This window comes from Egretta garzetta, unplaced genomic scaffold, assembly GCF_000687185.1.
Source record: "Egretta garzetta isolate BGI_Z169 unplaced genomic scaffold, ASM68718v1 scaffold175, whole genome shotgun sequence".
NCBI lineage: Eukaryota > Metazoa > Chordata > Aves > Pelecaniformes > Ardeidae > Egretta > Egretta garzetta.
Genome location: NW_009259860.1, coordinates 611867 through 631284, shown reverse-complemented (window position 1 = coordinate 631284; position 19418 = coordinate 611867). Strand labels below are relative to the sequence as shown.

At 40.2% G+C, this 19418-nt stretch overlaps 1 protein-coding gene and 1 long non-coding RNA gene across 2 annotated transcripts in view; both read left to right on the top strand.

Annotated features, from left to right (window-relative positions):
• Positions 1 to 4515, top strand: part of LOC118452412 — a 25202-nt gene extending 20687 nt beyond the window's left edge. The window contains exon 3 of the long non-coding RNA XR_004842183.1: positions 4417 to 4515. This is a non-coding gene — a long non-coding RNA (uncharacterized LOC118452412). The remainder of the gene's footprint in view (positions 1 to 4416) is intronic.
• Positions 4516 to 11957: 7442 nt separating this feature from the next.
• The window catches only part of DENND4C (DENN domain containing 4C), a 52777-nt gene continuing 45316 nt past the window's right edge, over positions 11958 to 19418 (top strand). Inside the window, 1 exon segment of the mRNA XM_035895564.1 lies at positions 11958 to 12282. Within this exon segment, the coding sequence (XP_035751457.1) occupies positions 11972 to 12282 (311 nt within the window). The 5' untranslated portion in view covers positions 11958 to 11971.

Below are 19418 nucleotides of genomic sequence, written 5' to 3'. Positions count from 1 at the left end.
GGGTGACAATCCAACCATTCTTGTTCCACAGGTCCTTGTGTTAAGACAGGTAGAAGGTGGGCATTGCATGTCTGTGAAGTTATTTTTGCAACTTCAGTTTTTCTAATACTTGTGTGATTTAGTCAAGTGACTGTAACTGTTATTTAATTTCATAATTTAGGACAATGTGAGATGCATTCCAAAAAAGAAAGTCTTTAAATGCACAATGAGGAATTCTTTTTCTCTTGTTAGTGACTGGCTGTGGCTAATAATCTGTGGACTACTATTTTTTTTTCTGTTTTAATCCTGTTCAGTGCTAATGGTATGCTTGAAGTAATGTTGCCTTACATTGTCTTTTGTTGTGGTGTGTATATATATACGTGTGTGTATATATTCATGGTATATTCTTACACATAGTAAAATGTGCTTCATAGAACTCATATAGACATATCCATGTAACTTCCATATGTGTTGCTAATGACACAGTGTTTGATAGCCTCCTTGATTCATCTGAACTCGTTTTAACATTGTTGGGTAGTCTAGTTCATAATGTTCCATTCTGTAGTAAATATAATTAATCTGTGATGCATATGCAAGGCCTGATTTCTGCTGTCCTGAATGCACCAAACTCAAATGCATAAGCTGGAATTAACACACTTACCTGAATAGAAATGGGCTTGCTTGAAAATGGCTATGGTATGGACAAGGATACTGATGCGAGCAATAATAGTGACGATATGCTGGAAAGGACAAGCAAGTGGAGTGCAAGCTCTTGGGAACCTGGTGTGTATAGTCCAGTATGTTCCGGCTGTTAAATGGCAATATTGGTGACTGTCTTTGCATATGCTGCTTACATATCTCTATTTTGTGTTAAAAAAAAAACAGCCTAAAGCTTCAATTGCCAAGTATAGTCCATGCTTGCATTGCTCATTGCTTTTCAAAGTGGCTTCAAGTATTAGCTTCCATGTCTTGAAATCCAGTTAAACAACAACAAAATTTGAGACAATTAGAACAAAAGCAATCATTCTGATTTATTTCATACAGTTAACATTGAGAACCACCTTCAATGTGTTCTTTCTGTTGCTATGGAATACAACTAGGAAATAGTTTAAAAAAAAAAAAGCTGAAGAAAGCACTATTATTGATGCATTTCCACTAATGTAAACTTTTAAAAAATAGCATTCATACTATTAGTACTTACTATTATATCTAATAGTAGTTTCAGTCCTTTAGTATTTGTATTTAGATTTGATTTTTATAAACAGTCCTAGAGACAAAACTCTGAAGTGTCCAAATCATCACTGCTGGTCAAACTTTCTAAGTTAGGTCTTAAGGTTCTACCTTCTCCTGTCCCAAGTGACCAAACCTTATTGTTTGATTTAAGATCACCTGTTTCTGAAAAAAAAATGTTTTTTTTAATCAATGTTATCAGTTCATTCACACCAACTTTGTCATCTTTACCACTGTTGTGAAATACTACATAAAGAATTTTTTTTTTTACCAAGGCCTGTAGTGACAGGATAAAGGGCAACAGTTCTAAACTGAAAGAGGGTAGGTTTAGATTGGAAATAAGGAAGACATTTATTATGATGAAGGTGGTGAGGCACTGGAACAGATTGCCCAGAGAAGCTGTGGATGCCCCCGCCCTGGAAGTGTTCAAGGTCAGGTTGGATGGGGCTTTGAGCAACCTGATCTAGTGGAAGATGTCTTTGCCCATGGCAGGGGGACTAGATGACCTTTAAAGGTCCCTTCCAACCCAAACCATTCTGTGATTCTGGTATTTTAAATGTGTGCAGAAGGAATGGGGGCAAGCTGAAGGCTTAATGCAACCTAGCTGTGTCTCTTTACTGTGTATCACAGTGGTTTAGCTTATTCAAACATGTCTTAAAAAGGCATTTACAAATCTTGTTTTAATTCATTCCATTTTCAGTTTTAACAAATAGCTGATATTGCTTTATCTCAAGAAGTCTGCTGTCTTGCTGGTTACTTATTTCAGCTAACATGTATGCATGTTACATAGTGCTTTTAATTTGAATCAGGGACATTTCTGAAGTCACTCATTAAAAGAAATTCTTACTGGTTGCTGTGGTATAAAACTGAGATTTAAGAAGCATCAGTGAAGATTCTTTTATGCAAAGGAGAAGCAAATGGTTCTTCCCATCCCTTCACCAATAAAGTTATTTAATCTCAGCACAAGATAAAAGAATCAGACCTCTCCCTTCTCTACCACAGCAAGACAAGTTTCTTTATGAATTTGCAGAAGGTGAACAAACTTTGCCTACTCTTTCTCTCTTCGGATTAGTTCATTGGAAATAATAGACAAATTGCATGTATAAAGACTTGGTCACATAGCTTATGAAGTTCTGTACTGGGGAGTGAGATGCCTGTGGTAGTCCTTGTATTGTCTATGAAATTTTGCCTAGTGCAGTGGTTGAAGAACATAGTAATGCTTCTCTCTTACTCAGATCGTAGCCAGTAAATTTTCCAAGTGTTGCAGATGACCTCCTGACACACTGTCTTGTATCCATCCAGTACCGACTTTGCCTTTTAAATTAGTTTAGCAGATCTGGTGTCCTCCCTGGCCAGTTTATTTTAGAAATAAATCTCAGAGAAGAATTCATACAGATTTTCCTTCTAACTTCTTTACTGCTAACAGCCAACTTCCAAAATCAAGGATTTGTGTAGAAGTCCTGAGTTGTGTTTAACATCTACCTTGCTTAAAAATCTTATCTGTGTAGGCTGTTTACAAAATAGATGTTTCGGCCACAGAGTGCAAAAAGTGCTTATTTCCTATGCAGTCTGGTTACAAAAATGTTTCCAGTTATGAGGAAAGTATCCCATTTTGTCTGTGTTCCTCAGTCATCTGTATATGCATGCTGTAGGCTTCCACACAGCGAGTGCTTTGTAAGTAGTAGTTTTCACACATTGTAGTTTTGGGGCACTGACAGTATTTGAAAGAAGATGCAAGTAAGTTTAACAGATTGCAAAGTCATGTGTTAGCCATTAATCACTTGCAAAACCACCTTTATATTTTCAGTTCTTCGACCTCAGCTCACCAGTATTTTCAGGTAAATAGATTTCTGGACTTTGATTATATTGAAAATGGGCTGAAAAAGCTCTTTATGTCTTTATTTTTTTTATTTGTGATTTAGGGCCAAGAATATCTCAGTTCTGAGTCTTCAAGTGAAAGAAAAGGTCACTGATTGTAAGAAAGTTGGTCTTTCTTGTGAAGTATCATTAAAAAGCCATCTGCTTTTTCAAGGGAGTATTGTGTAAGATAATAGTTACTTCACTGCTACTTACTGCAGTGCATGTTTCTTCAGTTGCAGGAAGACTGTGTTTTGTCTGTAAAACTGGCTGCGATCTCTCTGATGTTAGGCTTTTACTGATCTGATTTTATTTCTTTCTAGTGGACACTTGCTTAGAGTTCCACTTCTGGAAAGTGGAGGACAATATTTTATTTTCTCTGCTACTTTTTTTGAGCAGGTCTAAACTGTGTATTGGAGGTTGGTTCCGAAGTGCCCAAGTTTCTTTGATTCAACATGGTAGGCCCATGTGGTGTTGGGACAGTCTTGCGTGGTGATAGCTGTCTGGTCCTGAAAATGAGATGGCTGCAGAAGTTCTGTTGATAGGCCAAAAAGGGGACCGTAGTTGGAGTAGCATATTAGACTTATAGGGCTGTGTTGCATGTGGTTTCTGAGTTGGTGCTGTATCTGCTCTGCGCAACATTATATGGCATGTAAGTTATGCTGATGTCCAAAATGTATTTAAAATGCTTTCTGAAATACTTGAAAACTTCTAATACTATACACACTGCCTGCCAGATAACCCTCGTGGTCCCATTTCCAAGAGCCTCTTAAAGAATTAAGGAGGTGGCCTGAACATTTGACAAGGTTAATAGATCTTGCATCTCAGATATTATTTTCAACCATTTTTCTTTCAGTGAATACTATCTAAATAAAACACTGAAAAGATCAAACTCTCTTTCTTAAAAAGATAAAAAATTGCACGTCATGCATATTTTCTCATAGCAACTTTCTAACATTTAATAGTATTAGAAAAAAAATAAAAAATTCTAGGATATTAAGGTTTTAGCATAGTAATTTTGCTGGTATTTGTTTCTGCTGCATCTATATCTTTACTCTCGAGGACCAGCACTTCCCTGTAATTCCACACTTGAGAAATGAAGTACTGCTCACTTTACTCATGCTATGGAGAATTCTAAGCAAACATTACTTGACTACAAACAGCCAGTGCAGTGGTAAAGCAAATGATGTCGTGAGGTTCAACAAGGCCAAGTGCAAGGTTCAGCACCTGGGTTGGGGTAACCCCCGGTATCAATTCAGGCTGGGGGAAGAAAGGATTGAGAGCAGCCCTGCCGAGAGGGACTTGGGCGAACTGATGGGTGAAAAGCTGGACATGCGCCGGCAATGTGAGCTGGCCGTCCAGCTCTGGAGCGCTCAGCACAAGAAGGACATGGAAGTGTTGGAGCGGGTCCCGAGGAAGGCAACAAAACTAATCCGAGGGTTGGAGCCCCTCTCCTATGAGGACAGGCTGAGAGAGTTGGGGTTGTTCAGCCTGGAGAGGAGAAGGCTGCGGGGAGACCTGACTGTGGCCTTTCAGTACCTAAAGGGGGCCTGTAGGAAAGATGAGGAAAATCTTTTTTAGTAGGGCCAGCTGTGACAGGACAAGGGGTAACGGTTTTAAACTGAAGCAGGGTAGGTTTAGACTAGATATAAGGAAGAAATTCTTTACAATGAGGGTGGTAAAACCCTGGAACAGGTTGCGCAGAGAGGTGCTGGAGGCCCCATCCCTGGAAACATTCAAGACCAGGTTTGACGGGGCTCTGAGCAACCTGATCTAGTTAGCGGTGTCCCTGCTCACTGCAGAGGGGTTGGACTAGATGGCCTCTAGGGGTGCCTTCCAACCCAAAACATTCTACGATTCTATGATTAATAAATTTGAACGGAGGAGTCTTGTGAAAATAATTGTGGATCAACAAAGTTAAGGTAAACATTTGCTATACTCAGAGTATGACAGGTAGCTGAAGCAGACTTCAACAAATGAACATGTGTTAGAGAAGTCTCCTTCTTCTGTGTTTTACAGGTAATACAGAAGAAAACTTTTTTGTATATCTAAAGAATAGGAGTCCACAGCTTGCAATCTGTGTAAATGAAGACAGAACTTTAAATTAGTGATCTCCATTTTGGAATTGAAAAGCTTGTAACTATGTGATAAAAGCAACATAGCTATGAAATAAAATACAAATACTGTATTTACTTACTTTGTCATCTTTATTTCATTATGGCTGCTTGTAACTTGCTCTCACAAATTTTTATGTCTCTGCAATAAAAACTTTTTGTTGTGTTTCAGCTAACTGTACATAGAGGAAATTGCAGTCTAGCCATATTGAAAGAAAAATCTAACTGGTGTTTTAGACAGCAGTCAGTAAACTGAAGCAGTTTCTAATAATGTAGTATTTTTTTCGTAATTGTTCAAAATTCCTTTTCCCCAAGGCAATTTCACTGTGAAATTTCTCCTTAAGAAAGGGCTATGGCCTATATGAAACTAATAGTTGAGTTGCTGTATTTTTTATATTATGGAAGAAGTGTAAAATTACGCAGTGGTTATGAGAAAGGCTGTTGTCTTTTTAGAAAAGTCAATCTTAAATTAACTGTGGGAGTGGAGAACACTTGGCCATATTTCTGGTGTTTAGCAGTGAAAAGAATTTATTTTTTTTGCTCCTGTATATTTTTGCTAAACAGATCTCTTGACTTAGACTAGTCATACTAAGTGCCTTTAAGTGTTATCTGTGCAGGCTGGTATTGTTTTTCATCTACTAAACTTATTACTTCCAGTGGGATTCTTTTAGGAAAGCATGGAGATTGTAAAAGTACATCTTTTATTCTGAAGATATTTTTCCCTTTTTTTTTTTTTATTTAAAAAATAATTTTGGTCTTAAACTGCTTATAGCAAACTCCTATTGTGGCCTATGAATTGGAAAACTAACTTCACTTAAATAATTTCTCCATAGACCTTATGGATCTATATGGACTTGGAGGTTTGTAATTCCTCAAACAGTATGTGGTGGTTTGACCTTGGCTGGATGCCAGGGGCCCTCCAAAGCCGCTCTATCACTCCTCTCTAACTGGACAGAGGAGAGAAAAGTAAATCAAAAGGCTTGTGGGTCAAGATAAAGACAGGGAGAGACCATTTTATCAGTTACCATCATGGGCAAAACAGACTCAACTTGAAAAAAATTAATTTATTATCAATCAAAATCAGAGAAGGAGAGGAGAAAAACTGCTAGATCTTAAAAACCTTCCCCCCACCCCTCCCTTCTTCCTGGTCTCAACTTCGCTCCCACTTTCTCTACCTACTCCCCCCAGCGGTGCAGGGGGATGGGAATGGGGGCTGGGGTCAGTTCATCACATGTTATCTCTGCCACTTCTTCATCCTGGGGAGAGGACTCTTCCCCTGCTCCAGCATGGGGTCCCTCTCATGGCAGACAGTCCTCCATGAACTTGTCCAATGTCAGTCCTTCCCACAGGCTACAGTTCTTCACAAACTGCTCCAACATGGGTTCATAATTTCCACAGGGTGCAGTCCCTCAGGAGCAGATTGCTCCAGCGTTGGGTCCTCTGCGGGGTCACAAGTTCTGCTGGCAAACCTGCTTCGGCATGGGCTCCTCCCACCACAGGTCCGCAAAGTCTTGCCAGGAACCTGATCTGGTGCAGGCTTCCCACGGGGTCACAGCCTCCTCCCTTCGGGCATCCACCTGCTCTGGCGTGGGGTCCTCCCTGGGCTACAGGTGGAGATCTGCTCCATCGTGGACCTCCATGGCCTGCAGGGGGACAGCCTGCCTCACCATGGTCTTCACCATGGGCTGCAGGGGAATCTCCACTCCGGCGCCTGGAGCACCTCCTGCCCTCCTGCTGCACTGACCTGGGTGTCTGCAGGGCTGTTTTCTCTTGCATCCTTTCACTTCTCTTGTCTCTCCGGCTACTGAGCCGCAGATGTTTTTTTCTCCTTCTTAAATACGTTATCCCAGAGGCGCTTCCATTGTCGCTGATTGGCTTGGCCTTGGCCAGCGGTGGACACAGGGAAAACTTCTAGCAGCTTCTCACAGAAGCCACCCCTGTAGCGCCCCCACTACCAAGCCCTTGCCGCAGAAACCCAATACACAGTATTGCTCATGTTCTTAAAGCAGAATTCCCAATTTTTGATTTCAGTTTATTTGACTGAAACTGATGTATCTTTGTAGACTTAAAAAATAAACAAACCTTTCATGGGAGTTGTGTTCTGGGTTTTTTTCAATATGTCCTGCATTTTCATCACCCAACACCAAGGTAAGAGTTTTTATTTTTAGAATTTTTTTGTATTTGAGTTTTGTCCTGCAAGGGACAATTACAGGAAAAATCCTAATGTTTTCTAAATGGTGAGTTTTCCTTTTAGTCTTGTGACGTGCAGAAATGTACTCACAGAAAACTGACAGAGGACAGTATCTCTTTAAATTATGGTGGGAAAAAGTTGCAGTGATAAAACTTATGGTAGAAGGTTTCTTAGAAGACTGTTTGGTCCCTTGTCTATAAAGAGAAACAGTGTGCATACTTAATCTTGTGTGAGTTATCACAAAAATGGTGGAAAATGGTAGTGGATTCATCTTGTCCTTCCCCAAATTATACGTTTATTTTACAGTTATTATACACCATTCTGCAGTTCAGAAGGCAAAGTATCCTTGGACTAACTGAATTCTGCTCTTTCTATTTGTTTTGGTGGCTATCTGCTAATTTATAGTTTAGTCTCTATTTATATTTACAAAGCTATTGCATTAAAGAAGGTAACCATGGCTTAATTAAGAGCCATTACTTTAAGGTCTCTTCTGAGACATCTCGTTGCTTTAAATCTGAAATTGCAGAATAAATTCTTGAAGAGCTGAGTTGTAGTCCTTACTTGTAAACCTTAACTTCTCTTATTCATCGATGACCTGGACGAGGGGACAGTGTACCATCAGCAAGTTCGCTGATGACACAAAACTGGGAGGAGTGGCTGATACACCGGAAGGCTGTGCTGCCATTCAGTGGGACCTGGACAGGCTGGAGAGTTGGGCAGAGAGGAACATGATGAAATTCAACAAGGGCAAGTGTCAAGTGCTGCACCTGGGAAGGTTGAACCCCATGCACCAGCACAGGCTGGGGGCTGACCTTCTGGAAAGTAGCTCTGCCGAGAGGTCCCTGGGAGTCCTGGTGGACGACAAGCTGACCATGAGCCAGCAGTGTGCCCTTGTTGCCAAGAAGGCCAATGGTATCCTGGGGCGCATTAAGAGCAGCATGGCCAGCAGGTCGAGGGAGGTTCTTCTCCCCCTCTACTCTGCCCTAGTGAGACCCCACCTGGAGTACTGTGTCCAGTTCTGGGCTCCCCAGTTCAAGAAAGGTGAGGAACTCCTAGAAAGAGTCCAGAGGAGAGCAACTAGGATGATTAGGGGACTGGAGCATCTTTCCTATGAGGAAAGGCTAAGAGAGTTGGGCTTGTTCAGCCTGAAGAAGAGAAGACTGAGAGGGGACCTTATCAACACATACAAATATCTTAAGGGTGGATGTCATGAGGATGGAGCCAGACTCTTTGCAGTGGGACAGGACAAGGGGCAATGGGTACAAACTGAAACATAAGAAGTTTCAGTTGAACATGAGGAAGAACTTCTTCACTTTGAGGGTGACAGAGGACTGGAACAGGCTGCCCAGGGGGGTTGTGGAGTCTCCTTCTCTGGAGATATTCAAAGCCCGCCTGGACGATGTCCTGTGTAACATGCTCTAGGTGAACCTGCTTTAGCAGGAGGGTTAGACTAGATGATCTCCCGAGGTCTTTTCCAACCCTTGCGATTCTGTGATTCTGTAAAAAGGAAGGGAACTGTTTTGAGAGAGTTGGAACATTTTTAAAAACTCACTAAATGTTGTACTGACATATGAGGCTTGTGTGCTAAGTTTCTCAGCTGAATTGTCTGGTGACTCTGACTTTTGCCAGCCACATACTATGCAGAGTTTCTGTGACGTAAAACATAGCCATGCTTAAGAGAAAAGTATAAAATCATAGATATAACCATATGCTCCTTGGCAACCAATTGCTACAGTTTTATTGATCCCCGCTGGAAAAAACTGAGAATGGATTCTTTTCATTTGCATGCTAAACTTCTGAATCTTAGTATTTAATTTTTCAGGTACTTTAAAATTTTTTTCCCTCTGTTTATCAAGGAAAGCTGGATTTTCACTTTAAAAACATTTGAGGACAACAGCACAATTCTGGGAACTACAGCTGTGATTAAAAATACAAACTGTTGTGAGATTTTTGATGTTGTATGCTCTTATCGTTGCTGTTTTATTTCCTGCTCTGTGTTCTAAAACTAAATGTGGGTGACGATTTTAATGTTGCATTGAGAGAACATGCTATTGAGCAGTGGGAACACATAGCAGATAATAAAGGCTTGATCGTTTAACAAAGGTTTTGATTGGTTTTTTTTTTTAATTTATATGATTTGGATAAAACCATTTATATGATGCCAACCATTTTGCTGGTTTTAGCAACTTGTTCCACTAATTTGGTTTCACATATGTCAAGCGCAAGCAATACTTTCCAGATTACAAGGTATTCTGGCTCAGGCCTTTCTTTTCTTTTAAGGGCAGCAGAGAGAGGTTGGTTTATTTATTTATTTTTATAATTCTGTGAACAAGTCCAAGCGTCTAAGAGGCAAGACTGAACATCTTAGACTGAATAGTTTTATGATTAATCCAGTGCAAGTCAGTGCTGCTGCTGAAAGAGGCATTACTGCTTCTGCATTTGTGCTGACGCAGTGGATCGTTGGAGAGCTGCTCTGGTTGAACACTAAACAGTCTTTGCCAGGTTAGCCTTCAGCCAGAGCAATTCCTTGTTCCAGTTCATTACATGGTTGCACAAACTATAGTTCTGGACAAAAGAGAAGGTGGGAATGAGCAGTGGCAGTATGAGGAGGGACATTTTAACATAAGCACCAATTTATACGAGAATAAGTTGAAGCCCTTACCCCTACATTCCATGCTGACTTGTTTACCTGTAAAGGGCTTTATGACTGATTTCATATTGTTTATGACAGTAAAAAGGGTGAACTGCTGCAACTTCTGAAGGTGATTCAGAAGCTTCACAATAGCTATGGCTTTGGAGTCACTTTCTTGTTCTTCAGGAGACCTAGGCACTGAACACCTGACAAATTGCATAAACCTTTTGTTGTTCCTGTTGATACGGCATCCATATGTTTCAGGCCTGAAAACTCAGTCATGTGAGTGGCTGTCCCATGGCTTTCCCCTTTTCAGGGGATCCACACACTTCTGTGTCTCTTCCCAGGATCCCTGTTTATGGATTGCCCTAAAAAAGCTGTTGGCCAAAGTGTTTAGAGAACACTGAAGTGATGTGAAAAGCATTGTGGAAAAATACTGCAGAAGAATCTTTTAAAGGGTGTCAGTACTCTTCTTTTAGGTTTGAAAGGATTTGAAAAGTTGTCATTTGAGTGTTAGAAAAGAAAAAAATGAGTTAGTTGGCTTATAGAGGTTGTACATATTTGCTTGAAGTTATTTCCCTTCCCCTCCCTCCTTTCATCTCATTCTGTAGTACCTTGCAATATAGTGACTGTTGGCACCGAAGTTGCATAATCTTATGCTAAGATTTCTTAGTGAGCATGCAGGATGAATAACTGATTTTTCCTTCAGCTGAGTACTCAGAACACTTTTGATAATAAGTTTTAGAAGTCTTGTAAAATGTGAAGATGAAAAATACCTTTTCAGTATAATTTCAGTAAGAAAGAGCAGGATAAGAACAGGAGGAGAAAACAGGTTGCAGGGAACAGGATTATACTGTCTCCACCAAACCACCTTTCTGTTAACAGAGGCCAGTATTTCTGCATTTATCAGACTAGGGCATCCTAAATACAAGAAACTTCTCGATTTTGTTGCACTTAATATTTGGTAATACCTTTGCACCACCACTCCTTGTTAGGTGGGACCTTGGCAGCTGTGGCAGTCTTGTTTTCAAAGATGGGAACCAGACTTCCATTCTTTGTTAGCTTTCTAGATGGGATCCCCAGAAATCTGGTGATGGAAACATGGAGATCTAAGACAAGGTGGTTCCTAGCTCCCTGAAGGGGTGTAACAGTATTCAGGTTTATTGCTTGGCAACTACTGTTTAAATATTTCTCACTCAACTTTTAAAAAGATAGGTATTTTCTGAGGTCAGGTACTTGAAATTGTCCTTGTGAACATCGCTGGCATTAGGAGAACAAATCTTTCCAGATCTGGAATATGCAGCTGAGCAGTGATGTGTGCTGCCTGATCAGCTGATGAAATGTGGGTTTGGATGTGTGATTTTCGTAAATGACTTCCAGATGTTACAGTTGCCAGCTGAATGTCTCAAGACTGCACTGTTAGGTCTAGATTATGAAACAAAATGAACAAAATGTGCAGAAGATAAACTAGCGAGCCTATACTTGGAATTGTTCTCTCAAAAACAAAAAGAAAAAAGCATGATTCTATAGTTAAATTACTCACTAAGCAATGGCAGAAAAATACAGATGCTTTTAATTAGAGGTACCTGCATTAATTTTTAGCCTGTGAAGGGCTTTAGTGGTTTAATAGCTAACACAAGCAATGTTCTGTATAGCTGCTGTGTTAGGAGCTTTGAGTTCTTGTTTATCTCACTTAAACTTCCTTGTGCTAAAACATGACTGTTACGGCGCTAGAACTGAAATCCAATTACTGACAATACTATCTTTCTGAGGAGGAGAAATCAAAGTTTGTTTTGGAGTTTCCCTAGTAATCTATATTTTTCATGATTTCTATTTATAGTTTTTTTATTTGCAAAAATGTCTTTAAAGGTTTTAAATCTTCATATTTGTTGAGGGAAGGGGTTTAGCTTGAAAGCAGAGTGTTTGATTTCTCTCTCTCTATTTTCCCCAGGAAGTACTGACATAACCATGATAGAAGACAAGGGTCCACGAGTGGCTGACTATTTTGTAGTGGCAGGGCTCACTGATACAGACACTGCAACCCTCCTGGACCAAGAAATAAGCCGACATGAAACAAAGTCAACTAGTCCAAAGGCTCCAATTACTGACATTGCTGTGATAATTAAATCAGCTGGTGAAACTGTCCCAGAGGGATACACCTGTGTTGAAGCCACCCCTACAGCCCTTCAAGCCAACTTAAATTATGGAAGTCTAAAGAGTCCTGAACTTTTTCTTTGCTACAAGAGAGGCCGGGACAAACCTCCTCTTACTGACATCGGGTGAGATTTCTGTAACAATTCATTTCCTCCTTCAATAATGATCAAATGTTATTCTTCATAGATGATGATGAAAACAAATGTGACAAAACTTTTGAAAACATACTGTGTTTTAATCTATATTGCTTATGTTGAGTATCTGTGGAGTATTTTCTTTCTGAAATAAGTTGAAAAAATTCTCAGTCTTCTAGTGAACTCTTCTTTTTAAAATGAATGATAATGTTTTAACTCGAAAAGGTATGAGAGAGAGAGAGACATACTGAGCAAATCAAATACAGGATATTAAATTCTCTGCTGCAGTTTTATGAAAGGTGAGAGAATAGTACAAAATTCATTTATAGAAGCGGTATAGTGCAAATCCAAAGATATAACATGCTTAATCTGAAAGTGATGACTCTCAGAAGATAAAAATTATCACTTTGTGGAATTCACTGTAACGTGTAAGATAAAAGATATCACTTAAAATGGTAGGATACTGAAACAAAGATCTTAAAATTATCCACATATCTAGAATCTTGTAGCCCGCGTTACTGTCATATCAGAGTATTTGTGAGGTTACTTACAAGTTCTGACATGACTGGCTGCAAACACTGGATTGTGTAGTCTCTTTGTAACTCTGATCGTGCTTGTATTTCAAAAACAATACTTTTTGATGTCTGAGGCGTAAATTCCTAAAGAGTCACTAGTAATGTGTTCAGAAACCTTAGATACAGTCAATGCTTTAAGTTCAATGCTTACTAAACGCATGAGGCAACCTGACAGGGAAGCTCTGAACTAATTTTGTCACTTACAGGACATTGACTTTAATGTAAGTATTCAGGACCAAGATCACAAAATCCCCCAAGATCTTGAGGTGATGAATATGATAGTCTGTGCTACTAGCATATTGAGGTAATGCTGAATCTGTAATAAACCATGCACAGCTATACTGTTGTCTAAATTGCTCTATATAGCACTTCTACTTCTCTGGTTTGGATAAGGACATTGTAGAATGAGAAAGAGAAAATGGAGCATGGATGGAGGGAACAGTTACAATGATGGCGAAATAAGAAATGTGTGTGGTTTTCCTTATTTAGTTGTTAAACAAATAGCAAAGTAAAAATCATGCATCTATATGTAAGTTATAATAAGTTTAGTTAATTTCATTTATAAGTTTAAGCACATCAGACACAATGCCTACATACCCCACTTTTGACCTACAGCTTGTGTGCCAACTGACTTGTAGAGTCCAGTCCGTAAGAAACTGATAGTGAAATCTTAGTAATTAAATTAGCTACATGGCAAGATCTCTGCTCTAAGCATTATAGTTCGAGTTGTATAATTAACCTGATGCATTCTAATTTCAGTTCATCTTGATCATCTAAACTATGTTCCAATAATCTTCAGTGAAACTGTGATTTTTAAAATAGTCTTTTTGGGACTTGACCGTGTAGAATTGCAGTATGAAGTTATTCTATGAATGATACATCAAACTTCACTAAGTTTTAGCAAAAGGAAGAATTTCTAGAGGGAGTGATTCCTCAAAGGGATTCCTAAACCATCAGTCTTCAGCGTGTGCAAGCGACTCCGCTAGCCCATGGTTATTTCTATGCCTCACACAACTTTAGGAACTTGAATGCTTGGGTAGATTTCATAGGGAATACCCAGTAAGTAAAACAGGCAAATAGTTGGCTGACTCAGGGCTTCCCTAACAGAGACAGTTTTAAAAACTATTGGTGGAAACCTGGGGTGTTTGGCAAGTAGTATGTATTCTGTATTTTGTTTTACACAGATCTAGTTAGGGCATCACACCTAACAAATCATAGCAGGCTTTTTTCTCTCTGAGCAATGATGCATGTGAATGGTTTCTCCCTGCTGTTCCTGCTGGTTTGCAACTGCATGCAAGAGATAGCTAGAGCAAGGGGGTTTTTGTTTGGTTTGGTTTTTTGTTTTCAGTGTGTTCAAATGAAAGTGGGGTTTGGGCAAGAGATGTATGTACAGTCTGAAGGTTAATTTATGCTGTTTTCTACTCTTTTAATTAAAGAACCAAGTGTGAAAGAATATTTTGAGCCTTAAATATCTATTAAGTCAGCTGACATGCTGAGTCGACTTCTTAGGTGGGTTATGTCCCTTTAAAGGGTCAAATCTGTAGTCTTGTGTCAAGGTTGTTAATATATATATATATAAAGTGGAGTTATAGTGTGAGAATTCAGATGATTCTTGATAAATGTTTGTGTGACTGTGTGTGTATTTATTTCAGGGCTATTTTTAGGGAAACTAATTAAAGAAATGCTGTTTGGAAGAAGGGGGACATGAGTGTACACTCTACAGATTCTCTGCCACTGTCATTGTGTTCTGTATTTCTGTGTACTCCATCTTCTTCCCTTCCTATTCTTCCACTGGTTCTCAAGTTCAGGTGTTTGTAAGCTGCTAGAATGACTTGCTGCTGCAGGTGCTCACTTGCATATAGTTAGGCCATGTGCTGTGCCCCTGGATGTTGCATTTGCTGTGGCTGTCTTTCATTGGAAGAATAAAGGTTTGATCCTAAGACAAGAGATCTCTAAGGTCCTTTTCCTACATATAGCTGTAAAATTTAGTATCTTAAGCTTATATGTGTATAAATAATTCAGCTACTAGTCATTGTGTTGCTTTCCTAACCAATATATTTGCTGATGTTCCAGAGATAGACAAGAACTGTGATTTGAGATTTGTTTCCATTTAAGTGCAGTGGGACCTTGAAACAAGATCTCATCTCTTTGTTTTACACTTGAGTTAGGAATATGGGAGAGCTTCAGCACTTGTTTCTTAAATGGAAAAAAACCTGACAGAAGAATGCTTTTTAAATGTAAGTGGTTTTGCAATTTGTAACACTTAGTTGAAAGGACGAAGGAAAGGATATCACACTTCTTGTCTGAAGCAGAGGTTCTTGTATTACTGGGTAACGCAGAAGTTAGGTAACTTCCATTGTGTAAGTAAAGAATTATTTATTTATTTATTTATTTTAACTAGTATGGGAAACCTTAGTATGGTTAGTGATTCTGTGCCAAGGACCCATCTCATTCTGCATGCCTGGCTTCTGAAAACATCTGCAGGACTATTGATTGAACAAATGTTTTTCTTTACTGGAGATGTATTTCAAAAATTAAAATGAACTCAAATTTCAAGAAGCATAGTAGAAACTGGAAGACATATTTAACAGTCAGCATCTTCCATTGTTCCTGAAATCACAAGCATCCTCCATTGTTCCTTAAATTCTGCCAGTGTGACAACTGCAGTTGGGTGTTTGGAACACCCTAGGATAATAATGATGAAACTAATCACTTTTATGTTTAGACAAACAGTAATAGTGGTGGCAGTAGAAATAAAAGCTAAGTTAAGATTGGTCTGCTTGACCCAATGCTTTTCCCTCTTACTGCGTAGTATAGTTATTTTAGTTCTGTTATTATTCAATACTTGCATACTGCTTTGTCTTAAATGAGATGGGAAGATTGTTATAAAGAGTTATTTTGCATAAGGACTGTGAGAGGCAGAAATATGGTTGACCTAGAGGAGAAGTCAAGCTGGAGAGCAGCCCCACATGATGCAATTTGCAACAGTCCATCTATTTTACAATGGTTCTCCAGAAGCATATTTTTCTGTAGTTTCAGGTTTTTAACTCAACAGTTGCAAGAAGGTAGTATTTGTCTTTCTAAACTCTTGTTATCTGAGGTATTGGAGTGTACCTTTAAATCAGTAAAACTGGTCATGAGAGAACTTCCATGTACAGCGTGAAATAGGCTTACAAAGAGATAACAAGACTTTTTGGCCTTTCTTACAAAGAAAGGACCTAACATCTAGAGGAAACTGCAGGTTACATTTTGCTCGAAATGAAATTGTATTAATTTGATAGAATAATGTAGTAAATAAGGTGTACTTAGGATTGAGGCCAAAGTATAAGCTCATAGAAGCAGGAAACAAGTCTTATCCTGATCAGTACTGATTAATCGAAGGCAGACACTGGGAAGTTGAAACAAGTAGAAGTAAACTTACTCTTTCAGGGAGAACTTTGTATATACAGGGTGTCATGTTACATATTTCATGCATAATTTCTGAATGTTTTTGTCTGAGTCATTAAAATTGTTGTTTAATTTGAGTGATCCATGGGTGGTGGTTTTCTTTTGTTTGTTTTCTTAAATTCAGTGCTATGCATGAGGTCAGGAAATGGTGTGGTTTTAATAATACTTCTGCTGGTATATATGTATGTTGCTTTCATTTTCTTTTTGCTTTTGATGGGAGGTGACCCCCCAGTTACAGTCTTGAACACTGGTCAGCCCCTTACCTCTTAGAAGTAATTGCACAACTGCTGGAATTGTCTGACTAATACGGTTTTCCTTCTGAAAAGCTGTTGGCTGGCAAGCCTTTGACACTGTTTCCCACAGCATTCTCCTGGAGAAACTGGCTGCTCATGGCTTGGACAGGCATATGCTTCACTGGGTAAAGAAACTGTCTGGATGGCTGGACCCACAGAGTGGTGGTGAATGGAGTTAAATCCAGTTGGCAGCCGGTCACAAGTGCTCCCCAGGGCTCAGTTCTGGGCCTAGTTCTGTTTAACATCTTTATCGGTGATCTGGACGAGGGGATGAAGTGCACCCTCAGCAAGTTTGTAGATGACACCAAATTAGGCAGGAGTGTTGATCTGCTCAAGGGTAGAGAGTCTCTGCAGAGGGACCTGGACAGGCTGGATTGATGGGCTGAGGTCAACTGTATGAGGTTCAACAAGACCAAGTGCCGGGTCCTGCACTTGGGTCACAACAACCCCATGCAATGCTGCAGGCTTGGGGAAGAGTGACTGGAAAGCTGCATGGTGGGAAAGGACCTGGGTTGTTGGTTGACAGCCGGCTGAATATGAGCCAGCAGTGTGCCTAGGTGGCCAAGAAGGCCAACGGCATCCTGGCTTGTATCAGGAATAGTGTGGCCAGCACCAGCAGGGAAGTCCCCTTGTATTCCACACTGGTGAGGCCGCACCTTGAATACTGTGTTCAGTTTTGGGCCCCTCACTACAAGAAGGACATCGAGGTGCTGGAATGTGTCCAGAGAAGGGCAACAAAGCTGGTGAGGGGTCTGGAGCACAAGTCCTATGAGGAGCTGCTCAGGGAACTGAGATTGTTTAACCTGGAGAAGAGGAGGCTGAGGGGAGACCTTACTGTTCTCTATAACTGCCTGAAAGGAGATTGTAGCAAGGTGGGTGTCGGTCTCTTCTCCCAAGTAACAAGCTATAGGACAAGAGGAAATGGCCTCAAGTTGCACCAGGAGAGGTTTACATTGGATATAAGGAAAAATTTTTCCACTGAAAGGGTCGCCAAGCATTGGAACTGGGTGCCCAGGGAAGTGGTTGAGTGACCATCCCTGGAGCTGTTTAAAAGACGTGTAGACGTGGTGGTCAGGGACATGGTTTAGGGATGGACTTGGCAGTGTTACATTTATGGTTGGACTTGATGATCTTAAAGGTCTTTTCCAACCTAAACTATTCTGTGATTCTATTCTATGTTTCTGGAACAACCAAATAATATTCTGGAATAATAATATAAATTCTGGAATAATCCAGATTCTTTAATTTTATTCAAACTACATGAAATTTAATATAACTGAAACTTCCATTGGAGACTACTCTGTTAATATTATATTCTGATTAATGTAAGGCAGTGATGTGAAGAGTTCATGTAAACTCTTGATGTACAATGAAAGTGGCCTGAGAGCTGCTACCATTGTAGTTGTTGGTTTTGTGTTTGCTTTGGGGTTTTTGGGGGTTTTTTTTGTTGGTTTTTTTTTTATATAACTTTATGGAGTAGGTAACCCAAGAAAAAGAGCAAAATACATGTTCTTCCAGAAGATTTAGTTTAGGAGTAATCTGAATAGCATGTACTTTCTCTATATGTACCTTGAACCAGTGGGTAGTATATTAAAACTAATGTTGTAACTTGGAAATAATGGTATTAGGCTGGTTTTGAACCTGAGATTACACACTGTTTTAAGTGTAGCAATGTGGGACGGTCAGACTCTTTAAAACTGAAACCATTATTGAAGGCAAGAATATTGTCCTCCATGAACTAGCTGAATAAATTTATATGGCAGCCTGGTAGCTACATCAATATACTCCCAACTCATGATTTCCTTGCTTTATTAGAGTATTCTAGGACTGTAGTTCACATATGTCCTCAATATTATGATAAGATTAAGGGAAACATTGTGCCCGTTTTCAGAAAGGGTAGAAAGGAAGACCCCAGGAACTACTGACCTGTCAGCCTCACCTCTGTGCCTGGGAACATCATGGAACAGATCCTCCTAGAAGATATGCTAAGGCACGTGGAGGCCAGGGAGGTGATTCAAGCTAGCCAGCATGGCTTCACCAAGGGCAAGTCCTGCCTGACAAACCTAGTGGCTTTCTATGATGGTGTGACAACCACAGCGGACAAGGGAAAACCAATAGACATCATCTATCTGGACTTCTGCAAAGCCTTTGACACAGTCCTCCACAACATCCCTCTTACTAAATTGGAGAGCTATAGATTTGATGGGTGGACTGTTTGGTGGATAAGGAGTTGGTTGGATGGTTGCATCCAGAGGGTAGCAGTCAATGGCTCGATGTCTAGAGGGAGACCAGTGACGAGTGGTGTCCCTCAGGGGTCCGTACTGGGACCGGTGCTGTTTAATATATTCATCAGTGACATAGACAGCAAGATCAGATGTACATTCAGCAAGTTTGCAGGTGACACCAATCTGAGTGGTGCAGCTGACACGCCAGAAGGATGGGATGTCATCCAAAGAGACCTGGACAAGCTGGAGAGGTGGACCTGTGTGAACCTCATGAGGTTCAACAAGGCCAAGTGCAAGGTCCTGCACCTCAGTTGGGGCAACCCCCAGTATCAATACAGGCTGGGGGAAGAAAGGATTGAGAGCAGCCCTGCCGAGAGGGACTTGGGCGAACTGATGGATGAAAAGCTGGACATGAGCCGGCAATGTGCGCTGGCAGCCCAGAAGGCCAACTGTACTCTGGGCTGCATCAGGAGAAGCATGGCCAGCAGGTCGAGGGAGGTGATTCTGCCCCTCTACTCCGCTCTGGTGAGACCTCACCTAGAGTACTGCGTCCAGCTCTGGAGCGCTCAGCACAAGAAGGACATGGA